Source organism: Ahaetulla prasina, chromosome 9, assembly GCF_028640845.1.
Source record: "Ahaetulla prasina isolate Xishuangbanna chromosome 9, ASM2864084v1, whole genome shotgun sequence".
NCBI classification, from domain to species: Eukaryota; Metazoa; Chordata; class Lepidosauria; order Squamata; family Colubridae; genus Ahaetulla; species Ahaetulla prasina.
Window position 1 is genome coordinate 4753467 of NC_080547.1, and position 15978 is coordinate 4769444.

Below are 15978 nucleotides of genomic sequence, written 5' to 3' on the forward strand. Positions count from 1 at the left end.
GACGAGTATGGTAGGGTAACAGCTGGCCTAGTTTATAGATCTTTCAAATATATTCTGGATGTGGTGCGAATTAAGGCGTCGCTGTTGCTTTAATGTTGTGCACCACCCAGAGTTACTGCTGCCAGATGCTGTTCCCATCCTACATCCCATACCCCACTGCTGATAATGGGAGGCCGTAGAAACACACACATACACACAAACAAACAAATAAATATCAAGATGGCCCCATTGTGCCTGGAACAAGCTGGGTGGCCTTTAGCTTCAAAGGGTTTGTTGCGAAGGGCAGACAATCTCGTCTTGGGTGTGTACTTCAGCCTCAGGACTCTCCTTGCATACTCCCACGGTATGCTAACTTTTGTTCTATTTTCTTTTTTCTTCTTCTCTGTTGCCAGGGTGAACATATCTGCCTCGTCCGTAGGGTCGACGAGAACTGGTATGAAGGTCGCATCTCTGGCACAAACCGCCAGGGTATTTTCCCAGCCAACTATGTCCAGGTGGTGAAAGTGCCCAGGGTGAAGAATTCGGAGGAATATCCTTCCTCTCCGGGCCTTCCAACCCATGCCAGCTCATCCCCCCAGGCACATACACTCAGTCTGGGCGGTAGGTGGCAGTCTGAGACTTCCCCTACAAGCCTACCAAGCGCTCTGGCACCAGACCTGCTCTCTTCCTCCTCCTCTTCCTCCTTCTCCTCCTCTGCCCCCTCTGGATTCACATTTCCCATCTCTCCGAAATTTGAAAATCTTGAGACCACGACTCACAGAATCCAGGATGCACCCAGAGCTCGCTCTTTCAGTCCCCAGAGTCAAAGCCCAGGGAAAATGTCCAGTGGTAGCCCGCAGCCTCTCGCGTCTCTCCAGATGAAGGACCCACCACGACCTCTTCCTCCTGTACTGACTTCCCACACACGGACTTCCATTCCTTCGCAGGTGAGATGCTGTTTTTAGGCCCTTCTAACCTTCCAGTAGGTTAACAAAGCCAACCATTTGTACCAGTGGTGAAATCCAATTTATTTTACTACCAATTATGTGGGTGTGGCTTGGTGGGCATGGCAGGGGAAGGATACTGCAAAATCTCCATTCCTTCCCCACTCCAGGGGAAGGATACTGCAAAATCCCCATTTCCTCCCCTTTCCGGGGGCAAGGATATTGCAAAATCTCCATTGCCTCCCTACTCCAGGGGAAGGATATTGCAAAATCCCCATTCTCCGAATTACTCAAAATTTCCGTTACCGGTTCTCCAGAACCGGTCAGAACCTGCTGGATTTCACCCCTGATTTGTACCCCAACCCTGATGAGTTTCCTCTGATTCAGTCCTTTGCTTCTGGTTTAGAGACAACTTAAAATGAATATTTCTGTGTTTTCCAGTTTTTAAAACCTACCCCTCCAATGGCACTATGCAGCTTACAATAAATGCAAGGGTATAAAAAGGAACATATTAAAAATGACAAATTTATTTATTTATTTATTTGTCACAGCAATATATATAAGCATCACACAAAAGATTATATAGTATATAAACATATATATGAGGAAATATAAGGAGGTATAAGCATATATATATATGTTTTCTGAGGTTTTCGTGGGTGTTTGTATGTAGGTCTTTGGTTATTCGGGTTTTCTCCTGCGTAAAATTGGAAGTGTCTTGGCGACGTTTCGATGAAGTCTCATTCGTCATCTTCAGGCTTCAGCTTCGTGCTTCTGGGAGCAATGTGTGATTGCAGCTGTTTCTTCCTTTTTAACTGCTAGTGGGGGTTTGAACTGATTGGGTGGGAGCTTGGCTGTGCTCTGATTGGCTGGGGTTTTTTTGTGCTCTGATTGGCTGGCGGTGTGTCCTGTTTGGGTGGGGGCTTGGTTGTGCTCAGATTAGTCTGAGTTGCAGGGGGATTTGAACAAACGAGATGATACCTCCCGATCTATATATATAAATAAAGAGAAAAACAATAGGACAGTAGCTCTTATGCACGCCCCTTATGGTCCTCTTAGGAATGGGGTGAGGTCAATATTAGAAAGTTTTTGGTTAAAGCTTTTGGGATTATGGGAAGAGACCACAGAGTCAGGTAAAGTGTTCCAAGCACTGATGATTCTGTTACAGAAGTCATATTTTCTGCAATCTAGATTAAAGTGGTTAACATTAAGTTTAAATCTATTGGTTGCTCTTGTATTATTTCAATTTATACAAATACTGTATTTGTATTTGTATTTATACAGGGTCTGAATAACTGAACTGCTCACAAAAGTCTAGATACAATTTCAGAACATCAAATGAGGAAAACCGGATCCCCCTTCCATTTCCTTGCACCTATAATTGATGCGCCTTAGTTTTCACAAAAGCCCAACTTGGTTAGACAATTAACAACCGAAGAGTTGCTAACATTTAAAGGCGAAGTCTATGGTTGCAGCTGGAAACAAAATAAACATCACAGCATTGCAATCTTTCATGCACAAAACACCGAATCCCAATCGTACTACACCTGGAAGGATTATACACAATATAGTAATAAGGCGTAGCCATGTTGTGTGAACAAAATATTTCAAATGTGAACTTGTAATTGGAGTAAAATGGGGGAAAAAAATTTAAATACTGGTTTTAAAAAAAGGAACAAAATGTCCAATTTCATCTCCGCTAACATCATCATCAGTTCTCGGTGCATTGTGGTTGTCGTCATTGGCAGGCAAATCTTACATGACACAGAAATAATTTATGATCACAAATATTTGGTATATGCAGAGCTATTATTTTCATGCTGTTTCTCCTGACTATCTGGCTTGTGGCACTTGTGATCAACACAATGTATTGTGATTTCTAGCAGGATTTTCACCCTTCTAGAATTAGCAAACATTTTATTATTATTATTATTATTATTTATTCGATTTTTATACCGCCCTTCTCCCGAAGGACTCAGGCAAAATGTACAGCCAAAATAAAACAAGCAATACAATATACAATTAAAACCCAATTTAAAAAACTTATTACACCATTGGCCTAAGACTTTAAAACATATAAAACTAAAAACCCATTTAAAATTCATAATAAAAATTTAAAAACCCAATAAAAACCCAATAAAATTTAAGCCAGCCCCGCGCGAATAAATAGATGTGTTTTCAATTCGCGGCGAAAGGTCCGAAGGTCAGGTATTTGGCGTAAACCAGGGGGAAGTTCGTTCCAGAGGGTAGGAGCCCCCACAGAGAAGGATCTTCCCCTGGGGGCCGCCAGCCGACATTGTTTGGCGGACGGCACCCTGAGAAGTCCCTCTCTGTGTGAGCGTACGGGTCGGTGGGAGGCATGCGGTAACAGTAGGCGGTCCCGTAAGTACCCAGGCCCTAAGCCATGGAGCGCTTTAAAGGTAGTAACCAAAACCTTTCATCTGTTTTCTTTCTGGGTCATTTATAAGGGCCGTTTTATCTTCTTTTGCGTCTCCAAAAACATAGGGTATCAAACTGTCCTTCTAATACTGCCTCCTGCCCGAGCTAGGGGTTGGACTAGAACAGGGGTCTCCAACCTTGGCAACTTGAAGACTTGTGGACTTCAACTCCCAGAATTCCTCAGCCAGCTTTGCTGGCTGAGGGATTCTGGGATTTGAAGTCCACAAGTCTTCAAGTTGCCAAGGTTGGAGACCCCTGGACTAGAAGACCTCTAAGATCCTTTCCAACTCTGTTATTCAGTACAGGTAGTCTTCAACTTGCAAACATTCCTTTAGTGACCGTTCAAAGTTACAACGGCGCTGAAAAATGTGACCATTTTTAGCACTTAGCAACTGCTGCAGCATCCCATCATGGTCACGTGATCAAAATTCGGACGATTGGCAGATGGCTCACATTTATGACGGTCGCAGTGTCCTGGGGTCAGGTGATCTCCTTTTGCGACCGTCCGCCAAGCAAAAATCAGCGGGGAAGCCAGGTTTACATGACAATCGTGTTACTTAACTTAAGATTCTGCAGTGATTCACTTAACAAACGTGCGGCAAGAAAGGTCGTACAATGGGGCAAAGAACCTCACTGAACAACTGTCTTCCTTAGCAACAGAAAGATTGGGCTCGATTGCAGTAGTGGGTTTCACTTACCTTCGCTACTGTTTTGGAACTGTGAGCGCACGGCACTTCTGCGCATCCGCAGAGCATCAGTGATGACATTCGCCGCTACCGGTTCGTCCAAACTGGGGCGAACTGGTAGAAACCCACCACTGTTCGATCGCGATCGTAAGTCCAGGACTACCTGTATTCTGCATTGAATTTTCCTGGGCACTTCTGCCAGGATTTAGGTACATTTTCCTTTCTTCCCAGCTGTGTTTATTACTCTGTGCCGTGCTCTCATCTCCCTTCCTTTTTCTTGCTTTTGTGACTGCAGAATTCCGCCCGCGAGGCAGCGTTGTCCCCAACTTCAAAGCCGCAGAGTCCCCCGCACGCCGCCAGAGACCCCCCCTCCGGCATCCAGTGGACTCCGTAAGTCAGTCGGATTCGCAGTGGAGGGGAAGGGAGAGCTGGGCTCCTGCTGGCAGCTGGCCAGCCTCACCTTCCCTGTGTGAAGTGACCCATAGGGAAGGGAGGAAGGAGGAGGGGAGGCTGTAGACAAACCCCCCCAGAGTGCCAGGCTTGGACAGTGTGTGGATTGTTCAAAACAAGGGGCCTTTTTCAGAGGGGCCTGCTCAGCGCCTAGGGGAACAGAAGCCGCCGACTGCCTCACCGGTGCCAAGGATTGCAAATGCCGGCTGGAAAGGCTGAGGACAGCTCAGACTGCAGGATGTATGTCTCTCCACCTCTTTTCCCCACACCCCAAAGATTTGGGGAGAGGGGGGCAGGCAGATTGCTTGCCTCTGCAGATTTCTTTTCCACGCATGAAACACAGTGCTGCGTCTTTCACCTGTTTCCCTCCTGCAGAAGGGACTTAAAAGTTTATTTCCCTTAGGAAAAAGTCTGTACAGATTCTCAGTCATTCCAGGTCGTGGTTGTCCCAAAGGTGTTTTTTTGTTTTGTTTTTTCAGGAGGCAACTGGACTTTCTGGTTTTTTTTCTTTTGAAGACGTTTCGCTTCTCATCCAAGAAGCTTCTTCAGCTCTGAGTGGATGGTGGGGAATGGAACAGTGGTGGGATTCAGCCAGTTCGCACCACTTCGGGAGAACCGGTTGTTAACTTTCTGAGCAGTTTGGTGAACTGGTTGTTGGAAGAAATCATTAGGACAGAGAACCAGTTGTTAAATTATTTGAATCCCACCACTGGAATGGAAGAGTTTACATTCCTTGCAGACAGCTGGTCATTTGCATTCTTTTAGAGGGTCGTTGAGGCCACTTGGAAGGTTTATCTGTGTCCTCAGGGTCACCTGAGGGGTGCTCAAATGACCAGCTGTCTGCAAAGAGTATAAATCCTTCCATTCCCCACCATCCAGTCAGAGCTGGAAGAAGCTTCTTGGATGAGAAGCGAAACGTCTTCAAAGAAAAAACAAGAAAGTCCAGTTGCCTCCTGAAAAACCACCTTTGGGATTCCCTTAGGAGAAAAAAATATGTTTTAATTGGAGTATACGGAAAAACTACACAGGTAGTCCTTGACTTATGACCGTAATATCGTAAGTCGCGATGGTCGTAAAACAGGTCATCACCTGACTGGCCCCATTTTATGATCTTTTCTTTTTTCGTGATGGTCATTAAAGCGAACACTGCAGTTGTTAATCACCGAAATGCAGCTATCACATATAAATGGCTATCAGAACTTCGGAACTGGGTTGTAAGTACAGTGGTACCTTGGTACTCATCATTAATTCAGAAGGCATGATGAGAACCAGAAATGAAGAGTACCAAACAAATATTTCCCATAAGGAATAATGTGGTGAGTCATAAGGCAGTCGACACCGACAAGTCCTAGCTTGTGTCGAGTACTAAACAAACAATGAGTACCGGGACAAATTTTTCACGTCAAAACGTGTTGAGTACCAAATTCGAAGAGTTTCAAAGCAGTTGAGTACTGAGGTGTCACTGTACTTTCGGGGAAGGGAGTTTCCGCTGTAGTCCGAATGGTCACTGGGCAACCTGTCGTAAGTTAAGGACTACTCGTATGCTGTTAAATAAATGAGGAGGAGACGTCCTCATCCATAGCTTGTCTCTTGCAGGTACCAGGCACTCTACCAGTACCGACCTCAGAATGAAGATGAATTGGAACTTCAAGAAGGTGACAGGATAGATGTTATGCAGCAGTGTGACGATGGCTGGTTTGTGGGTAGGTCTAGATTTGTGGAGACGGGCACTTCAAAGCAGGGCGGTGGCGGGTTTTAGTAACTTGCAATGTCTTCCACACCTTGAGTTGCCTTTGGAGTCGGAAGCTGCCCTCCCAAAGAAGTGGGCAGGACTGGCATAAAATCTACATTTGATTGACATTCCAGTTTGATTAAACTTAGACATAATGCATATGGTTATCCTCCAGTGATGTGCTTTCTTCATAGGGCTGTATCCAAAGCTTTTGAGGTCTACACAGATCCATGGAGGCACCACTGCCTTATTTAACAGAAAAACGAAGTTGGAAGGGACTAGAGGTCTTCTAGTCTGACCCCCCTGCTCAGAGAGGAGACCCTATACCATTTCAGACAAATGGTTGACCAATCTCTTCTTAAAAACCTCCAGCGTTGGAGATGGAGAAGATCTAGGGTAGACCTTTGAAGGCATGCCACTGGCCAACTCTGCATTTAGTTTTAATTGAAGGCATCTGAAGAATAGTATTAAAAGATAGGTGTGGCCAGTAGTATTAAGTGTAAGTTTCCAAAAGAGAGAGTTGTAAACAAATCGGTGCTCCTCATTACTAGGCTTCCTATTCCTCATCCAGGATCTGAATGAATGGAGAAGATCTCCCGCCATTTGGATCATGCCCTGACAGAAAACCACTCAAACAGATTCCATTATTTATTTAGCATATGGCATCTACAGAGGCCATGCCATCACTGATATACAACCCTAATCAAACTCATTATACATACAAACCCACATATAAATTCGAATAAAACATCAGCAAATCAATCAATCTTTACTATATAAAGAGCTGTGGTGGCGCAGTGGTTAGAGTGCAGTACTGCAGGCTACTTCTGCTGCTTGCCAGCAACTCGGCAGTTCGAATCTCGCCAGGCTCAAGGTTAATTCAGCTTTCCATCCTTCCGAGGTGGGTAAAATGATTTTTACCCAGATTGTTGGGGGCAAGAAGCTGACTCTGTAAACCGCTTAGAGAGGGCTGTAAAAGCACTGTGAAGCAAAACCCCCAAATCCCACTCTTGGCTGGGCCCGCCCACCCAGCCCCTCCCGAGTCCCCATGCAGCCCATTTTGGATGCTGGTAAGTGCAGGACGTGCATGGAGCCTCGGGGAGGGCGAAAAACGGACCTACTGGAAGTTCGGGAAGGGCGGAAACAGGCCCATTTCTGGCCTCCAGAGGGCCTCCAGAGCCTGGGGAGCCCGTTTTCGCCCTCCCAGAGGCTCGAGGAAAGCCTCCGGAGCCCAGGGAGGGCAAAAAAGCCCCCCCCCCCCCCCGCTGTGGTGCAGGAGGCTGACTAAGCCATGCCCACCCAGTAACCGGGCAGAGAACCCCTTGCTAAAAATTTTGAAGGCTACCCCTGAATATCTTCTTTATTATTATCTTCTTTAGATACCTTTTTTTTAATTTTTATTTCAAGAGTCTGGTCCAGAATCTTCCACCAAAAAAACCCCCTCTGAACTTTGAACCTCTATTCTTTCTTCATGGGTCTCTTCTGCATTTTTCTCCACCCCCCCTCCCTGCACTAGGGGTCTCTAGAAGGACGCAGAAATTTGGTACTTTCCCTGGGAATTACGTCGCTCCTGTGTGACCAGCAGCCTCCCCTCCACGCAGTCTTCTGCTCCTAGGATCTTGCCTTCTTGGAGAAGTGCCCACAATCAATGGACACGAAAGAAAAGAGTAAAAAGACACGGTTTGAAAACTAATATGCCCCCCTCCCCCCAAGATACGTCTTGCTTGCCAGCTGGAGTCTATATTCCCTGACTTGTTGTGTTTCACTTCTGCACCTTCGCTTCCTCGGAAGAAGACGAGACGACAACCTACGTTTCTTTTCCCAGTATTTATGAAGCATCACTAATTCCAGCATTCCCGTGGCAGTTGCGGCTTGAACAGAGTGTACTGTACTGGCCTCTTGTTTCTCTTAACCTGGAATCCCATATTTTTTGACTGTTCTTATAACAGCATTAGAGGGACGCGGTGGCTCGGGCTAGGACGTTGAGCTTGTCGATCGAAAGGTCGGCAGCTCGGCGGTTCGAATCCCTAGTGCTGCTATGTAATGGTGTGAGCTCCCGTTACTTGTCCCAGCTTCTGCCAACCTAGCAGTTTCGAAAGCACATAAAAATGTAAGTAAAAAAAATAGGGACCACCTTTGGTGGGAAAGTAACAGCATTCCGTGCGCCTTTGGCGTTGAGTCATGCCGGCCACATGACCACGGAGACGTCTTTGGACAGCGCTGGCTTTTCGGCTTTGAAAAGGAGATGAGCACCGCCCCCTAGAGTCGAGAACAACTAGCACGTATATGCGAGGGGAACCTTTACCTTTTTATAACAGCACTGGAAGCTGGAGATGAGCAGCCTCTACTGCTGAGCCTACACTTAATGCTTCCCTCCGGAAAAATTCGTTTCTTTTTCTCTTGAAAGTACCATTGTCGGAAGACTTTTTGGCCTATAACCAAAAATCTCACACAAAAGATGAGCTGACTGGGTTACCTGAGTACACAACTTCGGTGTGTGCCTCATAGGAATCTCTGGGCCTTATTTCCACCCGAGATTGTGTCCTCTCCTTAATGCCTGTGACTGAGATTCTCAGTCATCCAAGTCATGGTTGTCCCCAAGGTGTTTTTTTTTTTTCCAAAAGGCAACTCTTGGACTCTCTTGGTTTTTTTTCCCCCTTGAAGACGTTTTGCTTTTTTCCTCCGTGAAGCTTCTTCAGTTCTGACTGAATTTACTTAATACAGGCAGATAAGCTGGAGGGTTACCAGCGTTAACATTTTTGTATCTTGCCTAACTTCCTTCAAAGGCTTTGTTGCTGAACTTTGATCTAAATAACTCGTCCATATGAAGACTCGCGTAGAACTTTGATCTAAATAACTTAACAACCGTCCTCTTTCATGCTCAGCCCTGCAGGCGGGATGCACTTTCTGTGGTTTTGGGTTTGACACAAGCTAAGAGCAATCGGCTGAAGAGTGAACAGAATGCTTAGGGCTGTTCCTGTCCGGGCCACAGAGTGAGTTATTCTTCCCTTCCTGCTTGAAAAGTTCAATCAAAATTTGACTACAGGTACTCTTTGACTTACGACCGCAAAATTACGAGTCCAAAATTTCTTGTTGCTGAGAGAGAAAGTTGTTTAAGTGAGCTTTGCCCCATTTTGCAACCTTTCTGGCCACCGCTGTAAAGTGAATCACTTGCAGCTAGTAACACGGTTGTTCAGCAAATCTGGCTTCCCCACGGACTTTGCTTGTCAGAAGGTCACAAAGGGGTCATATGCAGGGATGGGATTCTACCAGTTTGGACCGGTTCGGGCGAACCGGTAGCTCCAATGATCAGCTGAAAGCGAACCGGTTCGTCCCAACAATCAGATGGGCCCATCTATTTTCCTACCTTTATCTCCTCAGTGTCATTGTAACTTTAGAGGGTCACTAAATGGACTGTTATAAGTCGAGGACTACCTGTATTCATGATAAGGGATTAAAATACTGTTCCCGATTATGCTCCCCTCATGTTAAAAAGAGCACCAGGAATTCTTCCTTCACAATTTTTCTTTAAGGTCCGTGTTGTTCCCAAAATCTTCTCCAAAATCTTATTCCCGTCTCCAGAAGCAGAAGTAAAGGACCAAAAAAACATTGTTGGTGGCCTCTCCTTGTCATAGATAATTGTGGTCTCCATACCAGATGTTTCTTACTTTTGGTCCTCGTCTCCCGGCACTTTCCAATCCAGCAATTTCTTTCACCTCTAGAGACGGCAGCCAAAATCCAGGAAACATCAAGCGATGAATAGTTCTCCAAGCCCCTTTTGCTCAAATTATTGAGAATACTGATCACATCCTGATGGATGCAGAGTTGTGATAAAAAGGAAGGGATGGAGATAGCTTGTGTGTCAGGATACTGAGGCATTTATGCCTCTTGCAAATTCAGTGTCCTTTCGCAGTGCTGTTGCGTGGGTAGACACAATGTCATGTCAAAATGTGCACATTGGAACCAGTCCAACATAAGCCAGTTTCTCTTCCTAGTGTGAACAATAGAAATTGTCCTTTGCGGATAATTAACAGCATAGCAGCATCTGGCAGATTCGGGCCCAGCATCCTACCTCAGTAGACTGTCTTCCTGCAAGCACCTCTTGCTTTGCACCTCATTTTTACGCTCAGCTGACGCAAAGTAATTTAAAGGTAAGGTGGCTTTGAACTCTTGAGTGAAGGGCGCTATGTGTGTCTTTTTAGCTGGTGCACCAATTACCCAGAATCCTGGCTAGCTTGCTAAGTGGAGGAAAACCCAGGGGTGAAATCCAGCAGGTTCTGAAAAGTTTCTGGAGAACCGGTAGCGGAAATTTTGAGTAGTTTGGAGAACCGGCAAATGCCGCCTCTGGCTGGCTTAAGAGTGGGGTGGGAATGGAGATTTTGCAGTATCCTTCCTCCAGGAGCGGGGAGGGAATGGGGATTTTGCAGTATCCTTCCTCCAGGAGTGGGGAGGGAATGGGGATTTCATAGTATCCTTCCCCTGGAGTGGGATGGGAATGGAGATTTTGCAGTATCCTTCCCTGCCACGCCCATCAAGCCACACCATGCCCACCAAGCCACGCCTACAGAACCAGTAGTAAAAAAAAATTGAATTACACTACTGGGAAAACCTGAGTGGGTCTGTCAGTCCCGGGAGGTCTGAGGGAGAGACTGAAGTGGCAAGCAAGCTTTCTGATGAAGTTTTATCTTGCCCACAATCACAAACGTATTTGTATAAGCAGCCGTTGGTTTTTTCCCCTGGTTCGAAAGCTACCGATTAAGCCTTGGAAATAAAAATTGAGGGGGTCCCTGGCCTGACCCATTTTGCAGGATGTGTTCTGAAACTGCCTAGCTTCACTAGTGTTGTTCGAAAGGGCATTTACCTGTTAATTCTGGAAAGAGTGGTCCGTATCTATAATGGTCCGTACGGCTTGTCTTGCCAATAAAATCCTCACCGAGCGAAAGCTGCCGTCCAGTGTGGCGTTTAATTTTCTTGCCTTTTGAATACGCAGAGTCCCATGAGCCCAGGAGCGATTGTGCCACAGATCCTGAAGAAACTGATTGTCTAATGTGGCAGTGCTGGGTGGGAGGTAGGCAGACCTCTGGTGTACAAAGCCACAGGCAATTCTCTTACACAACATTGCCGCTCCTCTCCATTGCAGTAGCACGCTAGAAATCTTCTGTGGAATTGGGTGTGTGTACGTCACGGGTGGGTTTCACTTATCATTACCACCGGTTTTCCACGTGTGCACTGTCCACGCATGCGCCCGGCCTTGAAAACATGCCTAAATAGCACGACTTGGAGCCGGAGCAGGTGGGCAGACCTGCAATCAGCATTACCAGTTCTCCTGAACTACTGCAATACCACCTCTGGTGTGCGTGTTAATTTTTGGAAGACAACACAGGTAGTGCTTGGCTTATGATCCTAACTCGGATCCGAATTTCCATTGCTAAGCAAGGTCATTAAGCGAGTCGCACCAGATTGTACGACCCTTTTTTGCAGCTTTGGTTAAGCCAATCCCTGAAGCTGTTAAGTGAATCATGCCGTCGTTAAACAAATCCGACTTCCCCCCCCCCCCCATTGACGTTGCTTGTTGGAAGCCATCTGGGAAGGTTGCAAACGAACCCAGAACTTTGCAACCGGCATAAATGCTTGCCTGTTGCCAAGAGCCCAAATTTTGATCATGTGACTCTGGGGATGCCATGACAGTTGTTAAATAGAAGAACCGGTTGTAAGTCACTTTTTTCCCCCGTGCTGTTGTAACTTCAACCGGTTTCTAAACGATTTTTTTAAAAAAATTGAATTTATATCCCGCCCTTTTCCGAAGACTCAGGGCGGCTTACACTATGTCAAGCAATAGTCTTCATCCATTTGTATATTATATACAAAGTCAACTTAATTGCCCCCAACAATCTGGGTCCTCATTTTACCTACTTTATAAAGGATGGAAGGCTGAGTCAACCTTGGGCCTGGTGGGACTTGAACTTGCAGTAATTGCAAGCAGCTGTGTTAATAACAGACAGACTTAATCTGCTGAGCCACCAGAGGATTGAGTTGTAAGTTGAGGACTACTTGTAAGATGGATTCCCTGTGTCAGGGACCAGCATGAAATTTCTCTTCACTAGGGCTGCGGTGTGGCTCAGGCTGTAAGAAGCCTGTTATTAAAACATAGCTGCCTGCAATTACTGCAGGTTCTAGTCCCACCAGGTCCAAGGTTGACTCAGCCTTCCATCCTTTATAAGGTAGGTAAAATGAGGACCCAGATTGTTGAGGGGGCAATAAGTTGACTTTGTAAATATACAAATAGAATGAGACTATTGTCTTACACACTGTAAGCCGCCCTGAGTCTTCGGAGAAGGGCGGGATATAAATGTAAAAAAAAAAGAAAAACGAGGGCAGGGGTGTCAAATTCGATTTCAGTGAGGGCTACATCAGAGTCAGTGGTGAATTCCGGCTGGATCTATCCAGTTCGCGCAAACCGGTAGTTCTGGTGGAAGGCTCCGCTCACCCGCTGGGACGTCATTATGTCCCGTTTTTGACCCTCTGAAGAGGCGCTCACACTCCCGAACCGGTAGCTAAGGTAAGTGCATTTCACCGCTGATCAGGGTTGTGTTTGACCTCGGGGGGGGGGGCGTGGCCAGGGGGGGCATGGCCTGCTCGATGTCACTGTCAGGGGCACCTGTGGTGGCCTGAGTGCTCTGCCAGTGAAAACGGGCTCCCGATCTCCGTTTTCAGCTGGGACGGCCTCCTGCAAACCTCTGCCAGCGAAAATGGAGCGCTCCGTTTCGCTGGCAGAGGGTTGCAGGAGGCCGTCCCAGCCAAAATGGAGATCGGGAGCCTGCTTTCGCTGGCAGAGGCACCGCAGGCCGGTCCTTCGCCGTTTCCAAGAGCAGCTCCACGGACTAGATCTAAGTGCCCCGCGGGCCGGATCTGGCCCTCAGGCCTTGAAGTTTGACACCCCTCCACTAGGGTTTGAGACAGGAGAGCTGAAATATCCTTATCAACGGGGGACAAGACCAAATCTCTGCCCTTGGAACTTTCAAAGCCATTCAAGGAAGGCTCTATCGAGTCTTGACCGTTGTCTGCAGGTTTTAAGATCAAACTGCCCCCTTATCTCCCAAGGATGACCAAACATGTCTTTTGCACAATCAACAGGGCCGTTTGATCCAGGGAAGCAGAAATTCTGCCACACAAGGTACACGAATATTGAAGTTTAAAAAAAAAGAGCCTATAAAGATTACTGTAATTTATTTGGACTTCCCCCCCCCCCATTTGTCCTGCTTCAAGCATACAATACTGCAGAGAAACACAAGTGTGGAAAAAGGAATCGTGCTGTGAAAGAAATTAAATAGAGACAGGTAAACGTGGAAAGAGTAAAGGAAAAAAAATCAGTATTTATATTTATGTTATAGTGCCATGATGGCGAACCTATGGCACGTGTGCCACAGGTGGCACACGTAGCTATTTCAGTGGGCATGCGAGGTCAAATCCGGCATGTGCATGCCTTTCAGGCCTTCTGGGCCCACTAGAAGTAGAGAAACAGGTTGTTTCCTGCCTCCGGAGGGCCTGGGAGGTGGTGGGGAAGGCCTGTTTTTCTCTCTCACCAGGCTCCAGAACCTCTCTAGGAATCTCTGAAGGCTGGGGACAGCAAAAAAGTCACTTCTTGTCCAACCAGAAGTTGGCAAACAGGCAGTTTCTGGCCTGAGGAGGGGTGGGGAATGCCGTTTTTGCCCTCCCCAGACTCATAGAGAGGCTCTGGAGCCAGGTGAGAGAGAAAAACTGGCCTACCAGGCCATCACATACAAGGAGCAGGGGGGGAGTCACGTGCACATGTGCGGGGGGGCGGGGCACATAGAATTATGGGTGTGGGCATACACGACCCCCCCCCCGCCTCCTGGCATGTGATGGCAAAAAGGTTAGCCATCACTGTTATAGTATAATCGGCACCTGATTCTTTTCCTGCCTCTTCAAACACAGGCTGATGTTTCCTTGGGAGGGATGGAAAAAGCTCTCCTGTTCCTTATTAAAGTGCAATTAGGACCAAAAGGGCATTGCAAACTGAAGCTCAGCTGACCCTTTCAAATGCTCCTTCCTTTTTCAATTGTATTTGTATTTATTAGTTTGTCAAACATGTACTGTAGTGTCCCACTCCTCCGCTGATGGCCGGGTCAGGGAAATCCGAATCAGGCGTGCCTCTGCAGCTCTGCCAAAGTCCTAGCAAAGTTCTCAAGGCAGGCAGGAGACCAGAAAGTGATTTCAGCAAGATAAGGTAGACTTTGCCTGACTCAGAGAATGCCAGAAAGCAGATCCTTTATATAGGCCATGGGGTGTGGCTCCATGACTCAGCACTTATCCAGGCCTGCCTCTCCCTTCCTTCTGTTGACGCCGCTTATCAATTCTCCTGAAGCGAGGGTCACTCCAGTCTGCAGCTGTTGGTAATTGACCTTCCTCAGGCTCACATGCTGTGGGGGAGGGGTCTAGTTGCTCCGTTTGCCTGGGCATGGAGCCAGAGCTGGGGGGCTGGAGGCACTTCTTCCTCCTCGGTCTGTCTGGGCATGGAGCCAGGGCTGGGGCCGGGAGGCATGCTAGGACATTCCTCAGCGTTCGGAAGCAGATAAGAAGGCCCCGGCTGCGGGGAAAGCAGACGAGGCACAACATGTACAAGATAGCAGATGTAAACATAAACGTGGATATGAACGGAAGAAATGAATACAAATAAATGGGGACAGTAGGACAGGGGCAGTAGGCACGCTGGTGCGCTTATGCACGCCCCATTTACGGACGTCTTAGGAATGGGGTGAGGTCCACAGTAGACAGTCTAAGGTTAAAGTTTTGGGGCTTTGGGGAAGAAATTACAGAGTCAGGTAGTGCATTCCAGGCATTGACCACTCTGTTGCTGACGTCGTATTTTCTGCAATCGAATTTGGAGCGGTTCACTTTTAAGTTTGTATCGATTGTTTGCCCGGGTATTATTGCGGTTGAAGCTGAAGTAGTCATTGACAGGTAAGACGTTGTAGCAGATCATTGTGTGTACTGTGCTTAGATCAGACCGCAGGCGGCACAGTTCCAGATTGTCCAAGCCCAAAATTTCAAGTCTGGTGGGCATAAGGGATTCTAGTGTGAGTAGAGGAGTGGAGGACTCTTCTTGTGAAGTATCTCTGGTGTATTTTCTTTTTCCTCTGCAGTTCTCCAGAATAAAAGCAAACTAATCCTCTGCAGGTTTCATCAATCTGATGTCCTCCCTGATCCCAAATAAAACAAGAGCCTTGTTTTTGTTTTTCCCCCCCAATAGTAGAATGTACACACAAGCTTAGCACACAAATAGCCAGAACAGCACACCTGGGCTTGGCTGCTTTTCTTTGAGCTGATGGCTCTGGTTGTTGCAGAGTTTTCCAGATCTTTATTGACCAACTCTAAGGCACAGACTTTAGCTTGACTTTAGCCTCAAACAAACAATTTGCCTTCAGCTGCATACATGTCCTTCTTCCTCCCCCACTTCACTCAAATCCCTATTCAGAGAGGTGGCCTGCTCAATTTCTGAGAGTACTAATTAAGAATGGCAATTTGCTTGCCCTACACAAAGAAATGGGTCCATTCCTTTATTTAGCAGCTGAGTTGGCGCAGTGGTTAGAGGGCAGTACTTCAGGCTACTTCTGCTGACTGCCGGCTGCCTGCAATTTGGCAGATCGAATCTCACCAGGCTCAAGGTTGACTCAGCCTTCCATCCTTCCGACGTGGGTAAAATGAGGACCCAGATTGTTGGGGGCAA

The 15978-nt window shown here is 46.9% G+C and overlaps 1 protein-coding gene across 8 annotated transcripts in view; it reads left to right on the forward strand.

The window, feature by feature from the left end:
• Nucleotides 1-11177, forward strand: part of SORBS3 (sorbin and SH3 domain containing 3) — a 92735-nt gene extending 81558 nt beyond the window's left edge. For 3 of the 8 annotated variants that reach the window (XM_058194749.1, XM_058194751.1, XM_058194750.1), the window contains exons 18-20: nucleotides 393-926; nucleotides 4344-4438; nucleotides 4632-4939. In XM_058194749.1, the coding sequence (XP_058050732.1) occupies nucleotides 393-926; nucleotides 4344-4438; nucleotides 4632-4884 (882 nt within the window). In that variant the 3' untranslated portion in view covers nucleotides 4885-4939. Of the gene's footprint in view, nucleotides 1-392; nucleotides 927-4343; nucleotides 4439-4631; nucleotides 4956-6094; nucleotides 6202-7746 lie in introns of those variants that run through there. The other 5 variants (XM_058194753.1, XM_058194752.1, XM_058194754.1 and 2 more) reach the window with 5 other exon arrangements.
• Nucleotides 11178-15978: the final 4801 nt, after the last annotated feature.